Source organism: Lepisosteus oculatus, chromosome 3, assembly GCF_040954835.1.
Source record: "Lepisosteus oculatus isolate fLepOcu1 chromosome 3, fLepOcu1.hap2, whole genome shotgun sequence".
Classification (NCBI taxonomy): Eukaryota; Metazoa; Chordata; class Actinopteri; order Semionotiformes; family Lepisosteidae; genus Lepisosteus; species Lepisosteus oculatus.
This window is the reverse complement of record NC_090698.1, coordinates 20,854,822-20,871,425: the sequence shown is the minus strand read 5'-3', so window position 1 is coordinate 20,871,425 and position 16,604 is coordinate 20,854,822. Positions and strand designations below refer to the sequence as shown.

At 35.2% G+C, this 16,604-nt stretch overlaps 2 protein-coding genes across 8 annotated transcripts in view; one reads left to right on the top strand and one right to left on the bottom strand.

Annotated features, from left to right (window-relative positions):
- Positions 1-4,840: 4,840 nt before the first annotated feature.
- Positions 4,841-11,858, top strand: LOC102698935 (sphingosine 1-phosphate receptor 3). Its single transcript, XM_015339955.2, has 2 exons — positions 4,841-5,117; positions 6,152-11,858. Exon 2 carries the CDS (start codon positions 6,266-6,268, stop codon positions 7,397-7,399), a length of 1,134 nt encoding a protein of 377 aa, XP_015195441.1. The 5' UTR covers positions 4,841-5,117; positions 6,152-6,265; the 3' UTR covers positions 7,400-11,858.
- Positions 11,859-11,954: 96 nt separating this feature from the next.
- Positions 11,955-16,604, bottom strand: part of shc3 (SHC (Src homology 2 domain containing) transforming protein 3) — a 51,370-nt gene continuing 46,720 nt past the window's right edge. For all 7 annotated transcript variants that reach the window (XM_015339943.2, XM_015339928.2, XM_015339949.2 and 4 more), the window contains one exon: positions 11,955-15,585. In XM_015339943.2, coding sequence (XP_015195429.1) covers positions 15,457-15,585 — 129 coding nt within the window. In that variant the 3' untranslated portion in view covers positions 11,955-15,456. The remainder of the gene's footprint in view (positions 15,586-16,604) is intronic.

Genomic DNA, 16,604 nt, shown 5'->3' with positions numbered 1-16,604 from the left:
ATCTGGCTGTATACCAAACTATAGAGACAATATATAGACATGTGATACAGTTTCTGTTTCCAGAAATGCCCAGAATATTGTGATAGCTACTAAAAAGATCTAGTTGTTATAGACGTTTAATTATTTTTGTGTTTATATTTAGTTCCCACTGTGAAATACCATAAGATGACTGAGGTAACATATATATATATAAAATGTTTAAAAATAAGGTCTGTAGCTTTGCTTCACCTTGCAAATTTATCTGCAGTTCCTACAAAATATAAAATGTGTGAAGTTTTGTTGTTACAGTATTATTGTTTAAAGACTGTCATGACTTTTGTTTAAGAAGCTTAAAATACATTTTGGTCCTCCAACTATGCAGCTATCAGATTCCTGGGATGACCACAACAAAATAATTCAATCAACAGCAATTAATCAGAATCCTTGAATTACTGTCCTTGGCTAGGATATGTTTTGGGGATGAACCAATAAAAATAACTTACTATATACATATTAATAGCAGATATGATGCCAACATTAAGTTTCATTTCAAAGCTTCTTATAGTAAATTATTGCATAGTAATAGTAATGCTTTAAAACAAGTGAAAGGTTTGATGAATAAATGCCATTTACTGATAAGTTAGATGAGAGTAATAAATTACTGAGGGCCTCCACCAGAAAATAAACAGATTGCAGGATATGTGTTCCTGATCTACATAATAAATTAACCATTGTTTATGTTTGCTTTAAGTAGGAAATCAGAAAACAAAATATAAATAGCATCATATGCCTTTAGCTATGACTCTTTTGGAACGTGCTACATGGTGATTATAATCATGATGTCTGTCTGAAGCAGACAGAATATAAATGAGTGGCTCGAGTTCAGTCCTTCCTTTGTGGTTTTTATTCGCTCTGAGCTAAATCAGATGTAGTCCCCAGGAAATGGACACTTCTACTGAATGCATTTCTGCAGGGACACTGTTTATCTTCCTCTAAAGAGGAATTGCATGGTCTGTTAATTTGAATTGTTTCCTTTTTAAAAATCTTTCTATACAAAACCTATGTTGATATTTACTTTAAAAGCCTTTGTAGTCACATAGTAAGAAGTACAAGATTTTTGCAGTGAAGTACGGAGTAATTAGACCACAAGTGCTTTGGAATGGTAATTATTGTACAGTAATCTGTATTTCAGTATTCTTTAGCTTGCCCTGATGCAGTCCTAAAGTAAATGCATGATAATATAGCTAGTGTAGAGGTGTACTAGTTTTGTGGAGTAAATCATAATAATTATTCTCTTTTACTGTACCCATTATTGCATTTCAAGATGATAACCATTGACTTACTGAGTGGAAAAATGTATTGAACCTCCAGCAAACTCCAGTCCAAAACTAAAGCCACCATGACTTCAGTTATTAATCTCCAATATGCAGTATGTTCCTTGAGAGAACTAAGACACTCCGAAGACTATACTTCTCCACCAGTAAACTCCAGATACACATGCCCAGGACCCATTCATTTGATTGAAACTGAGATTCATTTCAAATGTAGAGCATCTCTCATAGTTTGGGTATTATCGTTCAGAGAAGGCAAACGTTGATGTGGATATCCAGCATCACCTGAACTCTCCAAGAGCAGCCTTTGGCCAGCTGAGGAAGTGAGTATTTTCACTCATCATTGTGCAGTGCTGATACATGGACAACATGCAGAAGACGTGTAAAAGGACTGGAGTCATGTCACCAATGCCATCTGAGGAAGATTTCACATTCAATTTAATAGGGAGGACAGAAGAACCAATATCACTGTTTTCAGCCACACAGTCAATGCAAGCATTGTCGGTCATTACTAATGTATTTCTATGACTTATCTATTGTGAAAATCACACAAATATAATTTACATTTTAGCACGTACAATAAAAATAGCTACATTCTAAATATGCAGTAGTTGACATTGTGCAAAGTTTCTACAGAACATCAATAGCTACTGTACTTCATACTCCTATACCACCTCTGTACTACATAAACATACTCCACATCTTCTCACCAATGTGATAGAGACTGAGTGTCAACTATAAATTCTCAGCTGCTCTCATCCACTTCATAATATTATGGATTATTTCTTTTAATTTATAATGTAAAGCTAATAAAATAATATAAATTTGCATTATCTTTAGGTCTAAGATTCTTTAATAGGCTTTTTAATATCATTGTGTAAGTGTTTTAGGTAATACAGTATATCTATGGTATTCAATAATGTATTGCAATAAAAAAACTGTAAGCATACTACCAACCATCCATCCATCTACATTCCCAATTCCAGAGCACTTGGACAACCTGGGAGCCAGCCTATGTACAGAGAAAAGACCACTGGGATTTCATGGCTGGCCACTGGATTTTTATTGGATGCTTTAAATCAAGTGCACAGCATTACTTTATACATGATGAAAGTTCTCCAGCTGCAGTCTTCAGTATTATGGAGTAGTTTCCTCGGAATACGAGGAAGAGCACCGCATGAAAGTAAATAAACGACAAACACGAAACATCGAATAGACATCTGTGCAGGCTCGACAAGCCTCTCCTCTATTTGCACAGTCCAAAACACTTGCTCTCCTTCTTTCTGTTGTATCTTCACATGAAGCAAAGAATGACAAGGAGGCGGGTGTGGAAAAATGAACTATGTATTACAGAAAAATTCATTTGTACAGCACAATAATACCGAACTGACACCTTTCTCTCATACTAGCTTTCTCCAACTGTCCCCCAGTTCTCTCCGGTTTTCTCTCTATCTTTCTGGCGCCAACACTATAACATCCGGATGACTCCTATAACCTTGGAAAATGGGCAGAGCCACCTGGTGGACTATTACATGTAATTACAACATTTATAATAATTATAATAATTGCTTACACTTATGTACCTCTTTTCTGGACACTCCACTCAAAGCGCTTTACAGATAATGGGGACTCCCCTCAACCACCACCAATGTGCAGCATCCACCTGGATGATGCGACGGCAGCCATAGTGCGCCAGAACGCTCACCACATATCAGATATCAGTGGGGAGGAGAGCAGAGGAATGCAGCCAATTCATAGAGAATTCATTATACATTCCTATATCACTTTACTACACTGTCCTTGAAGCCGCATTGTTTGCGTTGTACTTGCGGTTGAGCGCTCATTAGCTATTGACTGTCGCAGATACAAGAGCCCAACGCTACGACTTGCGACTCGCTATGAGAAAATCAAAGCAGTTTCTCTCTGCGACTCGCTGGTCATAGGGGCTATTGAGAGCGCTATGACTGAGTTGCTGGGGGTGTCACACAACACAACTGACGGTAACGGGCGCGCGCGCTGCTACTCTCTACAACTCGCTGTGATTTTCATATGATTATGTAAATGAATGCTACGACTAAAAATCCTAGGAAAATCGTGTAGTATAACGTCGGCATAACAAGATGATACATTAATTCACATGAACAGATACTTTAAACCTCCACCGGAAAAGAATAATCTATTTCAGATAATTTAGAAATACTTTTAAGTAGCTGTTTGTTATTTTTCTTATTTTTTTTACATTAGCTCCCAATTACAAATATATCACACTATATCCTGACATTGCTATACTCCTGGACATCCCAACATTTTAAATGTCATATATTATTATGTATTACAAGTATTGTATGTTCTGTATCGTTTCAACAACAACACTTCAACAACATAAAGAGTGCATTGAAATAATAATTTCTTACGTTTATATTGACTTTTTCTGGAGACCGCTTTACAGGCAATGGGGACTCTCCTCCACCACCATCCAAAATTGATTGCAGATTGTATTAATTTATATGACTTATCAATTCACTCGTGCTCATCCACTGCAGGTAAACGGCTTCCTATGGGAGTGATATTTTAATCACCTAAGATGACGATGCAATTTATAACGAAATGCTCTGAACTATACCTGCACTTCACTCAATTTATTGTGCGCAATTCTTGTTTTTTTCTTTTCTAAGTAGAAAAAAATGATCGCACGAGAAAAAGAGCACTAAGTGCTTTGAAAACATCGTTAACATGGAATTCAATAAAACCTTGATATAAGTCTAGGTGCTAATAGCCAGGTTTCAATCAATGGTTTGCCATTACAAAACGATTTCCCATAATAGTCTGTAACGTATGCTTGAGGATTCAATTTCCTGAGATGAGCAAAGAAAATGCAAGGTCAACAACAACAATAAACCTTGTATGTCAAATTGGGGGCCTACATGATGAACGTAGCTTTGTCACGCAACAGACACCCAAAGTTTCCTCAGGTGACGAGTTGAGGCTAATTTATTCGATTGGACCCTTTTATATTGCATTTACGTTATGTTTACTATAGTTGTGATTGATTATTACGCGACTTTCATTATTTCCATCTTAATTAAAAATAATAAACTTTATCTCATACAGCGCGTTAAAGCAATCCTACAGGTCTTATACTGTACAGTATGTACTGTATAAGTTCTGCGTAGTATAATTTGAGCCTTTGTTTTTTTTACTTAATTATATCTGTATAATGTGATCTAACGATCACTGCAATATGTCCAGTTTTGGGTGCTAGCCATTCAGAAAATAAAAGCATACATCAGACACTGCGTAGTGTCATTAGCCTGAACTGTCTAAAAAAAGTAGATCTGAACCTTCCGAGTGGAAATTCCCTATTTTAAAGTGTTGAAGAACTACTCTTATAGTTTGACTTCTGCTTTTCAATACCCCCTGCAGGATAAATTTAACACACCCTTAGACGTCATAACAAAGGCGTGTTAGTCATTTCATATGGGAATATTGGGAGGCGATTAACTTTCAGAAAGTTTCTGTGGATCCTTTCATTGAAGCAGAAGGCGATTTAGCAGTGCTGCAAATGCACTGTAGATGCGTATTTTTAAAGTACTGTAGCTGAACTACACCACATAAGGGGATGTGAGCTTAGAGTAAAAGTAATTTCGAGGAATTCAGACTTTGCCATTAGGAAGAAACTTGCTTCGGTAATTTATGTGATGAAACACGGATTTTATAAACAAGATTTCAAATGGGAAGACCATACAGTCTGGGAGCGTAAAACCAACTGAGCAAGTAAATCTGGTATATGAAATCCAAGACAATCAAGTAAGTATTCGATCAAGGGACAATAAAAGTTCAAATAATGCTTTGACTTTACAACACAATAACAGGAAGAAGAAGACGAGATCAATATATTTTTGTTCTGTTATTCTACATTCACATGTGGTCATTTTGTAATTGAAATCATTGCCTTCATCCTTTAGAAAAATCAATAATGAATATACGTGGTGTGTCGGATATCTGAACTATTTGATATAAATGTTCCTTATATTAAGGGGTACATAATTACATTTTAATGTTTGGAAGGAAGGGCGATTTATATTTATAAAGCTAACGATTTGTCAGGTTTATAATTAACGGTATGATATGTATTAGTGGTAATATATTTGTGTAAAACTTTAATATGTTTGGTAAGCAGACGGATGTTTCTATTATTCTAGCTATTGATACAATTTTTTACTGTCTTTTTTGCAATAAAAACAGGTTACTTTGGTTTTTAGGGCTGTGTCCATAAAATAAGTTGGCAATAGGAGTAAATATTATTATTATAATTGTTCTTATATTTAATAATAATAGCAGTGCTAGTTTTGGAGGTGGCGTTGCTGCTGTTGTGATTATGTTGTCGATGCTCTTTTCATTTACAAACGGCAAATTTATTTTTTCCATATCTTTACGAATCGCATCTGTGGTTGCGATTTCCTTTGATAGTTAATTGCTCCAATAACATGAAAGCTTGAAGATTATTGAAAATTACTTTTAAAGATTCGAAAAGAGTAACCATACCTCAGCATGAAGTCCCCCCCGCATATCATCGTGCTGCTTATGCATCCCTGTATTTCTAAAATAAAAGTGGTACTATACCTTCAAGCTTTAAAAGAAAACTTTCCATCATGTTTGCAAAGTGAAAGCTCTTCTGCTATAAAACATTTATGTACTTGCGTTATAAAATACACACCACCCTTCATTTAATTTGTTTGACACGCATAACGTTCGCCTGCTGCACCTATCAGTTGGTTTTTGTTACATCCTTAGAGCGAAACTTCTCTAAACGGTGAATAATGTCACCTTTTCTTTCACAGATCTGGAAATACAGTAGCAAGGGACTGCATGCAACTCCAGACATCAGCTCTGTAGAAGGGAGATGCAACTGCTTAGTTCTATCGGCTTCAACAAGGAATTAACTTGAAACAAAGATGCCTTCTCCCCTACTGCCCCCTGCTGCAGCTATGGAGATGAATTCAGAATACAGGAACGAAATTCTTGTTCAGCATTATAACTACGTAGGGAAGCTTGAAAACCGTGAGGAGAGAACTGAAGGAATGGGCTCAACAAGCATTGCTTTCCTGGTAATATGCAGTTTCATAGTCCTGGAGAATCTAATGGTGTTAATTGCAATATGGAAAAACCACAGGTTCCACAACCGCATGTACTTCTTCATTGGCAATCTAGCACTTTGTGATCTACTGGCTGGAGTTGCCTACATAACTAACATACTCATGTCCGGAAAAAAGACGCTTAGTCTATCTTTAACGGTGTGGTTTGTGCGGGAAGGAAGCATGTTTGTGGCACTGGGGGCTTCCACGTTAAGTTTACTGGCCATTGCCATTGAAAGGCACATGACCATGATTAAAATGAGGCCTTATGATGCCAATAAGAAATACAGAGTGTTTCTCCTGATTGGTGCCTGTTGGCTGATTGCCATTTCATTGGGTGCCTTGCCTATCCTTGGCTGGAACTGCACTGACAACCTGCCTGATTGTTCCACCGTCTTACCTCTTTATAGCAAGAAATACGTCGCTTTCTGCATCATCATCTTCATGGCACTTTTGGTTGCCATTGCTATACTATACGCCCGCATTTACACTTTGGTCAAATCTAGCAGTCAGAAAGTCACTAAGCACAGCAATTCGGAACGGTCTATGGCCCTGTTGCGAACAGTTATCATTGTTGTTGGAGTCTTCATTGCCTGCTGGACTCCGCTGTTTGTTCTGCTGCTGATTGATGTTGCTTGTGAGCATAAGCAGTGCTCCATATTGTACAAAGCCGACTGGTTTATTGCTGTGGCCGTGCTGAATTCAGCCATGAATCCCATCATCTACACACTGGCAAGTAAGGAAATGCGGCGTGCTTTCTTCCGCTTGGTGTGTGGCTGCCTAATTCGAAGCAAAGCAGCCAAGAACCTCCCCATACAGCCCACGCCTGACAACAGCAGGAGCAAGTCCAGCAGCAGCCATTGCCAAAGGATACCAGATGGGGAAAGTCCTGAAATTACTGTGGGACCTTCGATGACAAAACCCCACCCTTCACAAAATGGTAATGAATGCTGACACGTTTCGCCCTTTCATTTTTGGGATTATTAAACTTTAATAGCACACTTGTGCTGGCAAAACCAAAGGAGGAAGACCTATAACGTCAAGCCTTAATACTTGTGAGAACACTACGGGAAATTAGACATTGAAATGACAACAATGGGCATTTAATTGTGTTAAGTATTATTAGGTTTATAACCATGGCTGTGATTTTTTTGAGGGTGTGGTTACGATCTGTAATTGACAAACTCAATGACTGTGCATAAATGAGAAAATTTGTGCTATTCGTAACCCTTCATAATTGTCTACAATTTACTTTCTTTTGCTCTGCACCATTTCTGAAAGGCCTTTTTGGTACGAACTGTGTAAATATTTTGCAGTTTTAAGATTGATAGTTACCAATAACCAAAAACAATTTCCATTGTTTTATATTTCCTTTCTTGCCTTTTTACAAATTTTGTTCTTTCATTTAAATTTTGAAAAGTGCTGTATATGGGATAAAAACACAAAATGCAATTGCATTGATACAAATAAGTTTGCATAAAAAAGGACTAAAGAGAAAGCAAGAGAGTAACGGAGACAAGGCATACCATGCTGTGCATGTAGAAGGTCAGGAGAGTGCGGGGGAATCAAAACAGAATAGGATAGACCTGCTACCTTCTGTAAGGTTCAGTTTAGAAACACAAGATAACCTGATAAGGTGGACATTCAAATGAGGGGTCAGCATCCTTCCACCAGTATAAAATGTAACATCCAGCTAATAGGCTGCATTGCGTTTTAGACAACCCAACTCCTTTGGGTGCAACTCCAAAGGAGGCAACAAAAAAGAAAGTATCAAAAAAGGGAAGACCAGCACACTTAGCTGATATAGAACTAAACAGTCTAGAATATGGAAAATCGAGGTAGGAGGAATGTACTTAAAGATGTCAGATCCACTATTTTGGTCCCATATAGTTTTTACAGTATTAGATAAAACCAACTTAGTGATGCACTGTGAATCAGCTTTAGGTACAGATCACATTTCGGTGAAGAGTTAAGTGTTGGATTGGAATCGACAAATTAGCTTTTGAAATTAATCATCATGATCAAAAGTATATGTTGCAATCCAGCTTTTTGTGTTAGCTGTTCAAAAGAGTCAAAATTGTTACCGATATATATCATCTGTGTTGGTGTAATGGTTGGAATACACACAATGGAAGAGCACCATGTAACAGAACAGACCGGGAGTATTGTTTACAAGAACCACGTTCTAGACAGAGCCATTCAGATAAATCCAATGAGCAGCTTGAAGGTTGCCGGTGTCAAGCACAGTGTACTGTACGTTGATAAACTAATAGTCAAGCTTGAACTTTGGAATATGTAGTCCTCCTTTAGGCTTTAGTTTATGCGAGAATTTTCTGCGAATACAGAGAATACAAAGGACATCATATTGTTCCAAACAGAAGTGGAGATAAAAGTGTTGAGGATATAAATGAGAGGCTTAAAAAACTCCAATAACACAAACTTAATTCTGCCAATAAGTGACATCAGGAAAGTTGTTTTTCTTGTTATTCAGCAGGTGGTGGGTACTGCTCATCTCTGAGAGTGCCTTAAAGGTGTATTCTACAGTATTATGCACATTGCCATGACTGTATTGTGTGTTATTGGTGAGAGGTCACTGGGTACGTTGTAAAACGGGTAATATCAATGATTCGTGATGAAGTCACTGCTATTTTGCTTGGCAGTTTGCTCATGAGGCAGGAGAAAGGCAGGCCTGCCACTTAACATGGAGAGAGATTTATTTCCGATCAGTATCATGCAGTAAATTGTATACTGTATGTAAATAAGTTCTTACATTAGGAAGTAAAGATTTTATACTTAAGGTTAGGGTTTCAACAAGAAAGACCCATGTAATCCAGAATTTACTTATATCACAGCTTGTAATTTTTGGGTAGAAATTCCAAAGCATCACAAAATCAGTGTATATCATAAAAGGTTTAAGAATGAAATGCTTTGTGATTTTGTATATAACCTTGCATACCTTCACCAAAAGGCTGAGCATTGAGCATATTACTGTTCTACTGGAACTGTAGCTTCCACCATTAGAAACAATGTTATTTGTCCTTGCAAAGTTTTCTGCCTTTATTAAGATAAATGTAAATATCCTAATTTATTATTTATAATAAATATAGTAATATAGTAGTTCATGTGGTTACTTAGAAACCCTCTTTCACATAAGAAGTTCTTATAAGCATTTACCACAATGAAATATTCTAGTGAACACAGCTGGCAGTTAGTAGAATTTATAAAAAATGGTACCTTTTAAGCAGTTTGTGTATTTGCATTTTTCATGGCCAGATATAACTTGTAAAATTTTTGCAATGATTAAGCAAAGTGTTGAAAGCTATATCCCTTTGGCTAGACAACACATTTAACAAATCCCTGTGACAAGACTACCAAAAGTTTTTTACTGTGGTGCAAACTTTGGTTTAAGTAAGTTAAAAAATACAATTGTTTTACATACCTACATACCTTTACTTGGAGTTACTGCACAACTTGAAAATGTTGCAACCATTTTCTATTCTATTATTATTGGGATTAATCAAAACTACATTTTTCCATTCATACATTCAAACTTTTTGGTGAGTTGGGGGTTACTGTAGGTCTCATCACAGATATTTTATTGTAATTAAATTCTATTTTCTTGTTTTATGTACAGTATGAGTACATAGAAGAATCTTGGTTCATTATGTGATGGGAAAGCCTAGAACTGCAACATACTAAAGAGAAAATTATTCTTAGACTCAATTGTGTTAAATATAACACAATGAAAGTGTTTGATAAGTCACTTTGTAGATAGAATAGTATGTAATAATGAATAGTAAGTGATATAACTGCAGAGTAATCACTACAGTACATTTTACATACAGTATATTTACTGTATATAACTACAGTATATGTAATAAGCTACAGTAGTTTGTATATATATATATGTGTATACTATATGTTAGAACTGCATGAAGCAATTATAAAGCTCTAGGAAGGGGACTTATTAGTTAGAACGGACTAGTTTTAATAGTGTTTAGCTGTTTTTTTAAACCATAAAAATGAATGATCCTTTAATGCAGATCAGTTCTATCTTTCAGAAGACAATATTTGTAGTTTTTTGTAATACCTGTTTCCTATGATTTACATTAAGGATTATGTTCAGAAGCTACAGTAGTAATTTCTTTATTAATATCTTTTTAAAGCCAATAATGTGTTAGCCAATGTGTGTGTGATCAAGCAATGTACTTATAAAAACACATGCTAAACTCACTGGCTTTTAAAATATTTTTTATTATCCTACGCACCAACAAGAGTGGTTTGTAACCCTTACTTTACATAATTTCTAATGAATAATCTTTTAAATGGCCAAAAGTGTTTATGGTATTCTAGTGTACAGAAAACATCATTAGAAATTATGGATACACTCAGTACTTTCCAATCAACCAAATAAAACAATGCCTGTGGACAATGAAAACAATCTAAGTTATGTGTCTTTATTCTAAACATATCAATCTCAAGCCAAAATTCTTATGTGCAATTTAATTGGTAAATTTAAGGCCAGCAAATTAGAGCAGTTCTATAACAACTGTAGCTTAATTGATGGTAGCTTAATTAGTGCTGTTAAATCACTGTAGAAATCAAAAGGAATGAAGTCAACAGTCTGAGATAGAATTGACAACGAAAGAAGAAATTGAATGACTGTGGTTACAAGCAACATGCACATTTGAAATGTCAACATAAATGCACTTAACATGAACCTCCTTGCCCTATCATGTCATAGAGAACAACCTTTTGCTTTAAGTATTTAGTATTTGTTTTAATTATAGTCTGTCTGTTATCACCGTTGTCACTGGACTGCAAAGGGGTCTGTCTAGATGCTGTCTGAGTGCGGCAATAGTTTACACTATAGCAGTAATGAATTCTATAACCCAAAGAAAAAGCTTAATAAGACAACAAATAATGATAATTGATATGATCATGATACTGCATTATCTCCAAAAATGCTAGCTGTTCTAAGTGATGTTATTACTTTTTTTTAATAATCCACAATGATAGACTATTCTAATACTCCTTATTATAGACTCCATGACCATGAAACTAAAAGGAAGCTGTATTGGTGATTTTCTGATCTAATGGAATGTTTCCTGCACAAAAGATTTCCATAAAAGATTGATAGGCATTAATTGACATTCAAATGAATTCCTGGTGAAATTCTCCTACAGTATTCCAGATATTTCAATTTCTCTCTAAAACAAAATATGAAGCAAAAACACTGAACATTGTCCATTTAAAATATGTGATCTTGTCACTTCGTATATCCGCCATGCATTCTACCCAGGCCTTGGCACATTTAGATTATCTGTGATCTTCGTGGTTAGCTGAATTATCAGTATTCAAAATCTTGTGCCACTTATTTAGTAGGTGTGGTCCAAGAGATTAAGTACAGCAGAAATTAAAGGTTTTGTTTTTGAAACTTGGAATTTATGGAAAACTTGGAGTAGTTTGGACATGCAAACATTTAATGAAAACACACAGAAATGCAGCAGAAAAATGACACATTTGCTGTTTTATTGCCAACAGTCATACAGAGTTATGGTAATTCAAATAATCAAGGATCAAATCTGTAAACATCTTCAGGAAATTACATTTTGTTACCCTTTATTCCAAAACCCATTGAGTGTGATTTCATTGTAGCATCATTCAATTTCAGTATAGAAAACTAAGAAGAAAGAGAAGTGACTGCTGAATCTCATGCTGTAACATTTTAGCACTGAATAACTACCTCAAATAAAGAAAAACACCCATGACCGAACTCCACTTAGGGTTTGCCATGGTATTAATTAGAATGAACACTGTAAGTACATAGAAAAGGCACGTTTTTTTGATAACATAGAAAACTGGCATTATCTATTTGTTAAAAAAACACATAATTACATTTGAGACCTTGTCTTGCAAATAGAGGGCAGCTGATTTTCAAATGCAAAAAAATCAAGTCAAGTACTTGTGCCAAATTAACTACTTTTACTGTCAGAAGGAAATCCCAGCTAAGTTTGGCATTGGTTTCCATCATCCACAAATGATGTTAGCCCCATCTGAAGTAATTCTTGTAACATCAATTTGTGTCCAGTTATAGCTAATGAGCTGCCATTTTAAAGCATTTTTTTATAACAACAGGTTTTATTTTCAAGTTCAAAGGTGCAGTATTAAAGGTAACAACAAACCCTCCTCTTACCTTTGCATATGAAAGGCTCAAAAAACAAATACCCACAAAAGAGACATTAAATGCGGAATGAAATTGTACTCATTGAAGATAGTAATATATTTATCTTTCCATCAACAATCCATAACACTACAAAAAGGAAAAACAAGCTCCCGTAATGTGGCTTTGATGACTCTCTTCTCAAGTGAAAGGTTTCTCTTTGTAACAACTGAGGTATTAGCCTTTATTTGGGCAGCACTTGAGCTGGGGCAAATGCAGCATCATCACTGTCTTTAATCATAATCCCAGCTCATTTCATATTGCACAAGTAAAAGATTCCCTTCAGCAGCTCTTTAATACTTTCTCCTGTATGCAACAAAGAAACAATGTTTGTAAAAATGCAGTAATGAGAAAAGACAAGCTTGCAGGCATAGCTTGACAACATCTTTCATTGACCAAGTCAGCTTACAGTTTTATTATTCCTAAAAAATGTTTGTCTTTTTCCATAGATGAGCCTCTACCTTTACAGAAAATACTATACTGTAGTTATCTATTGAAAGCTTTTTATATAGATAAAAAACAAATTGAACCTGCCACTTACATTAAAATTTGCATGTTTGTATAGTGGTATTCAGCTCAAGTCTTGCCCTAGAAAGAATGCTGTAAGCAGTGGATACAAACCAATAAAGCATAATTTTGTTTATATTGAATAATTTTACTCTCAGTCTAATTTGGCACAAATTAAATTGCTTCAGATTAACGGATGGCCAGGCAGAGTGCTCTACAGAAAATATATACACAGATATAGATGTCTATAGAATGTTATACAAAGACCAAGAAACGTGACTTACCCAGATATACATAATTAACAAAAATAATTATAAATGTATATTTGATTTAAACATTGAATGTGGGTATTTAATAACAATAAATCCTATTTTGAAAGCAGATGTAAGTTAAATCATGTTGCTTTAATTATTTAACCCTTTGATTGAAGTGAATATGCAGAACAAATATGAAAAAAGTGTGGCTCTTGTATCAGCATCTACCCTGGGATATATTATATGCTGCAAAGGAAAAGAAAGTTTCTGTGTGGTACCCCCAGTTTAAATAATCAAAAATAATTTGTCGAAAATTCTTCAGCTGTATAGAAGAAAAGGTAAAGTTAGTGCAGCAATCCTGTTGTTCAGAAATTCTGTACATGATCTTTTGATGGTGTCATAACAGATTGTATTTATAAAGAGTAGATTGTATATCTGAAGATGTTCCAAAGTACCTAGTTTAAAGATCAGTCCATGTTTGTTTTGTCTGCAGGATGCTTTTTTTCCACAGCACTGACATACATAGAAAAGACAAGAAGCTAAGAGAACTTGTTTTACAGTGATATAAAGGCACTTTTCATTGTAATAGCCTTAAATGTGCCATGTGCAAATATGCTAATACACACACAGAGAACAGAGAGTTTCTAAATCATCAATCATCAACCACCACCCCAGTTCATGCACATCCAAAGGAGTAATTGCATTACCACCAGAAAAATGCAACTGTACCCGGTACAAACGAAAATAGTTTACTGCTTCATGATACTTTTATGAAACATTAAAACAAATAACCAAATAATTTACAGATGCCCGATACTTCAGTAGCTACAAGCACATTGCTAAAGACTTTACCATCTGTGAAGTACTGAAGTGTAATTCAGTGTTGGTGCTTAAGAGCTTTCCACAAAGAAACTGGATCTGATCTTCAAACTGAGCTCTTTGTAAGGTCTTGGAATAAACATTCTATTCTAACATAATCACATCATGTACAGAATCTTTAGAATAACAATAAATGAACTGCTCTGATCTTTCCTTCTGTATGGCTTAAGAAAGACTCTTGTCGAAAACATCCTGAAACAATCATATAAACTGTGTGTAGAACATAAAAACTTTCTTTTCTTTAACAGTCTTTTATTTTGTACATTGCAGTTCATCTTCCTCTGAAACAGATATTGTTTTGTTTTTGTTATCAACCCATTCTGGGTAATTAACATCCTAATTAATGTACATTAATTGTTAATTGAATTAAGAAAATATACAGGTTAAAAGAAAATTTGAGATGGAGCCAGACTGAGAGAAAACATTAACATTTTACACAATGTGCATACACAAACACTTCTCAAAGGGTTAAAAGACTACAAACAATTACCACAAAAACTATTTTCAAGTCATGCGACTTCAGTGACAGATGTCCGTACTCTCTAGTAATTTTGCAGCATTTTGCATTTTTAAACAAGTCCAGAGTACTGAGTAAAGTATATGGAGAAGTTAAAATATTTTGTGATTTAAAAAGTATTTTAAAGCAGAATTAACAGTAATTTGAAGCTGTTGTCAAATTAACTGTTACTTTAGCTGCATGTATTAAATATTTTTGTTGTTTAAATTTTTAAAACACTAGCTGCTTTTTTACATTTGTTTTCGTCCAACGTTAACCAACAAATATGTAAATCTGGTTGTGCTTGTCAGACAAATCTAGAACTTCATGTTATTCTAAATTACTTTTTCTTTTCCTCAGTGAGGTCAGTTAATCTAAACATTTTAACAGTTTCAATTTTTAAACAACACCAAATCAATTTCTATTCATTAAACCTATATGTCTTCTTGTCTTGAAAAATATATATTTTCAATAATCACAATAAAATAATCACAGTTCTATAAATTCTGTGTATTGGATTAACATCTTCCTTTCTGGAATCCGGATAGCGTGTAAAAGACACGGTCTTCCTAAGCCATCTTCTCTTTTTTCTTCTTTGCCTGCACATTTCCAGGGTTAGAAAGAATATACCCCCATCCAGCTACAGTATTGGTCACTGTTTTCTTGCTACTGGCTGTTTAAGACAGAGTTCACTTCCAGCAGAGACTATTGGCAAGTTGTTGTCACGGTGATGGCTAATTAGGTGACTTATGCTGTCAAATACATGATCTTTAGTCCGTACCTTCAAAAAAGAAAAAGACAGAGAGTTGCTTATAACACGACTTACAGGAAATGACTGGATTTCTTATTTCAATTTGCAATTTGCAATTAACCCCACTGTCCTGGCTAATTTGCTGTCTGATCCTCTGTATAGTGAAGAACATAATAGCTGGCTGCCAAGAATCACCCAGATGGGTGCTGCATTACAGTGGCGGATGAAGTGAGTCCCCATCTTATTTGTACTATGCACTATGTGATCCTTTGGAAGGAAAAGCACATATAAAGCATATACTGTAAGCATTATATATATATAAAGAACTTTTGTTATTGTTAAAATATATATGATCGTTTTATGCATAACCACATCAAATCCACTAAACAACTGATCTCTTCCTTTTCTCACAGTTCTGTTGTGGATCTGTGATTGTGTCTGCCCTGGAAGTTCTATGTTTTTACAAGATGGTAATATCACAGAGATGAGCCGTAGTTAAGCTGCCATGACTCAGTCTTTCAGAGATCTCATAACAGATATTCCTTCTGTCTTTAAAAAAAAACACAAAACAAGGGACATTTTTCCAAGGCAAAAGCAAAAGGAAAGGCTCCCTGGATTTCTTTTTCTTAAGAAGTCTAAATGGAGGGGGGTATGTGTGTTGTTTAATATATCACCTTTAAATCCTTGTGATTAAATTAACATTCACTCTTTAGGTACAATTAAGCACATCTGTATTATTTCAAATATAAATGTTCTTAGTAAGCCAGGCACTAGAATCAAAAGGCATGGGCAACACTGTCCCCATGCCCACTCCTCTTACACTTCATATAGTATTAGCAGCTCAGGAAATGTATCTTTATTGGTTCTGTATATCTTTGCACTACACTTAGGAATCACAAACTATGTTAGAATCCCATGTAGTTTAGTGGTGGAGTTATTTTTAATGTGCGCTCAAGACCTCGTGGCAGGAAAGAGATTAAGCAGCTCAGTTGGCTGAGTGAATGAACAGTGTGTCCTACTATTTGTTAGTAAACTCCCAAAACTTTGTT

What these genes read in the sequence shown, in the direction of transcription:
- LOC102698935 (XM_015339955.2), top strand. Translation starts at nt 6,266, where the DNA reads ATGCCTTCTCCCCTACTGCCCCCTGCTGCAGCTATGGAGATGAATTCA.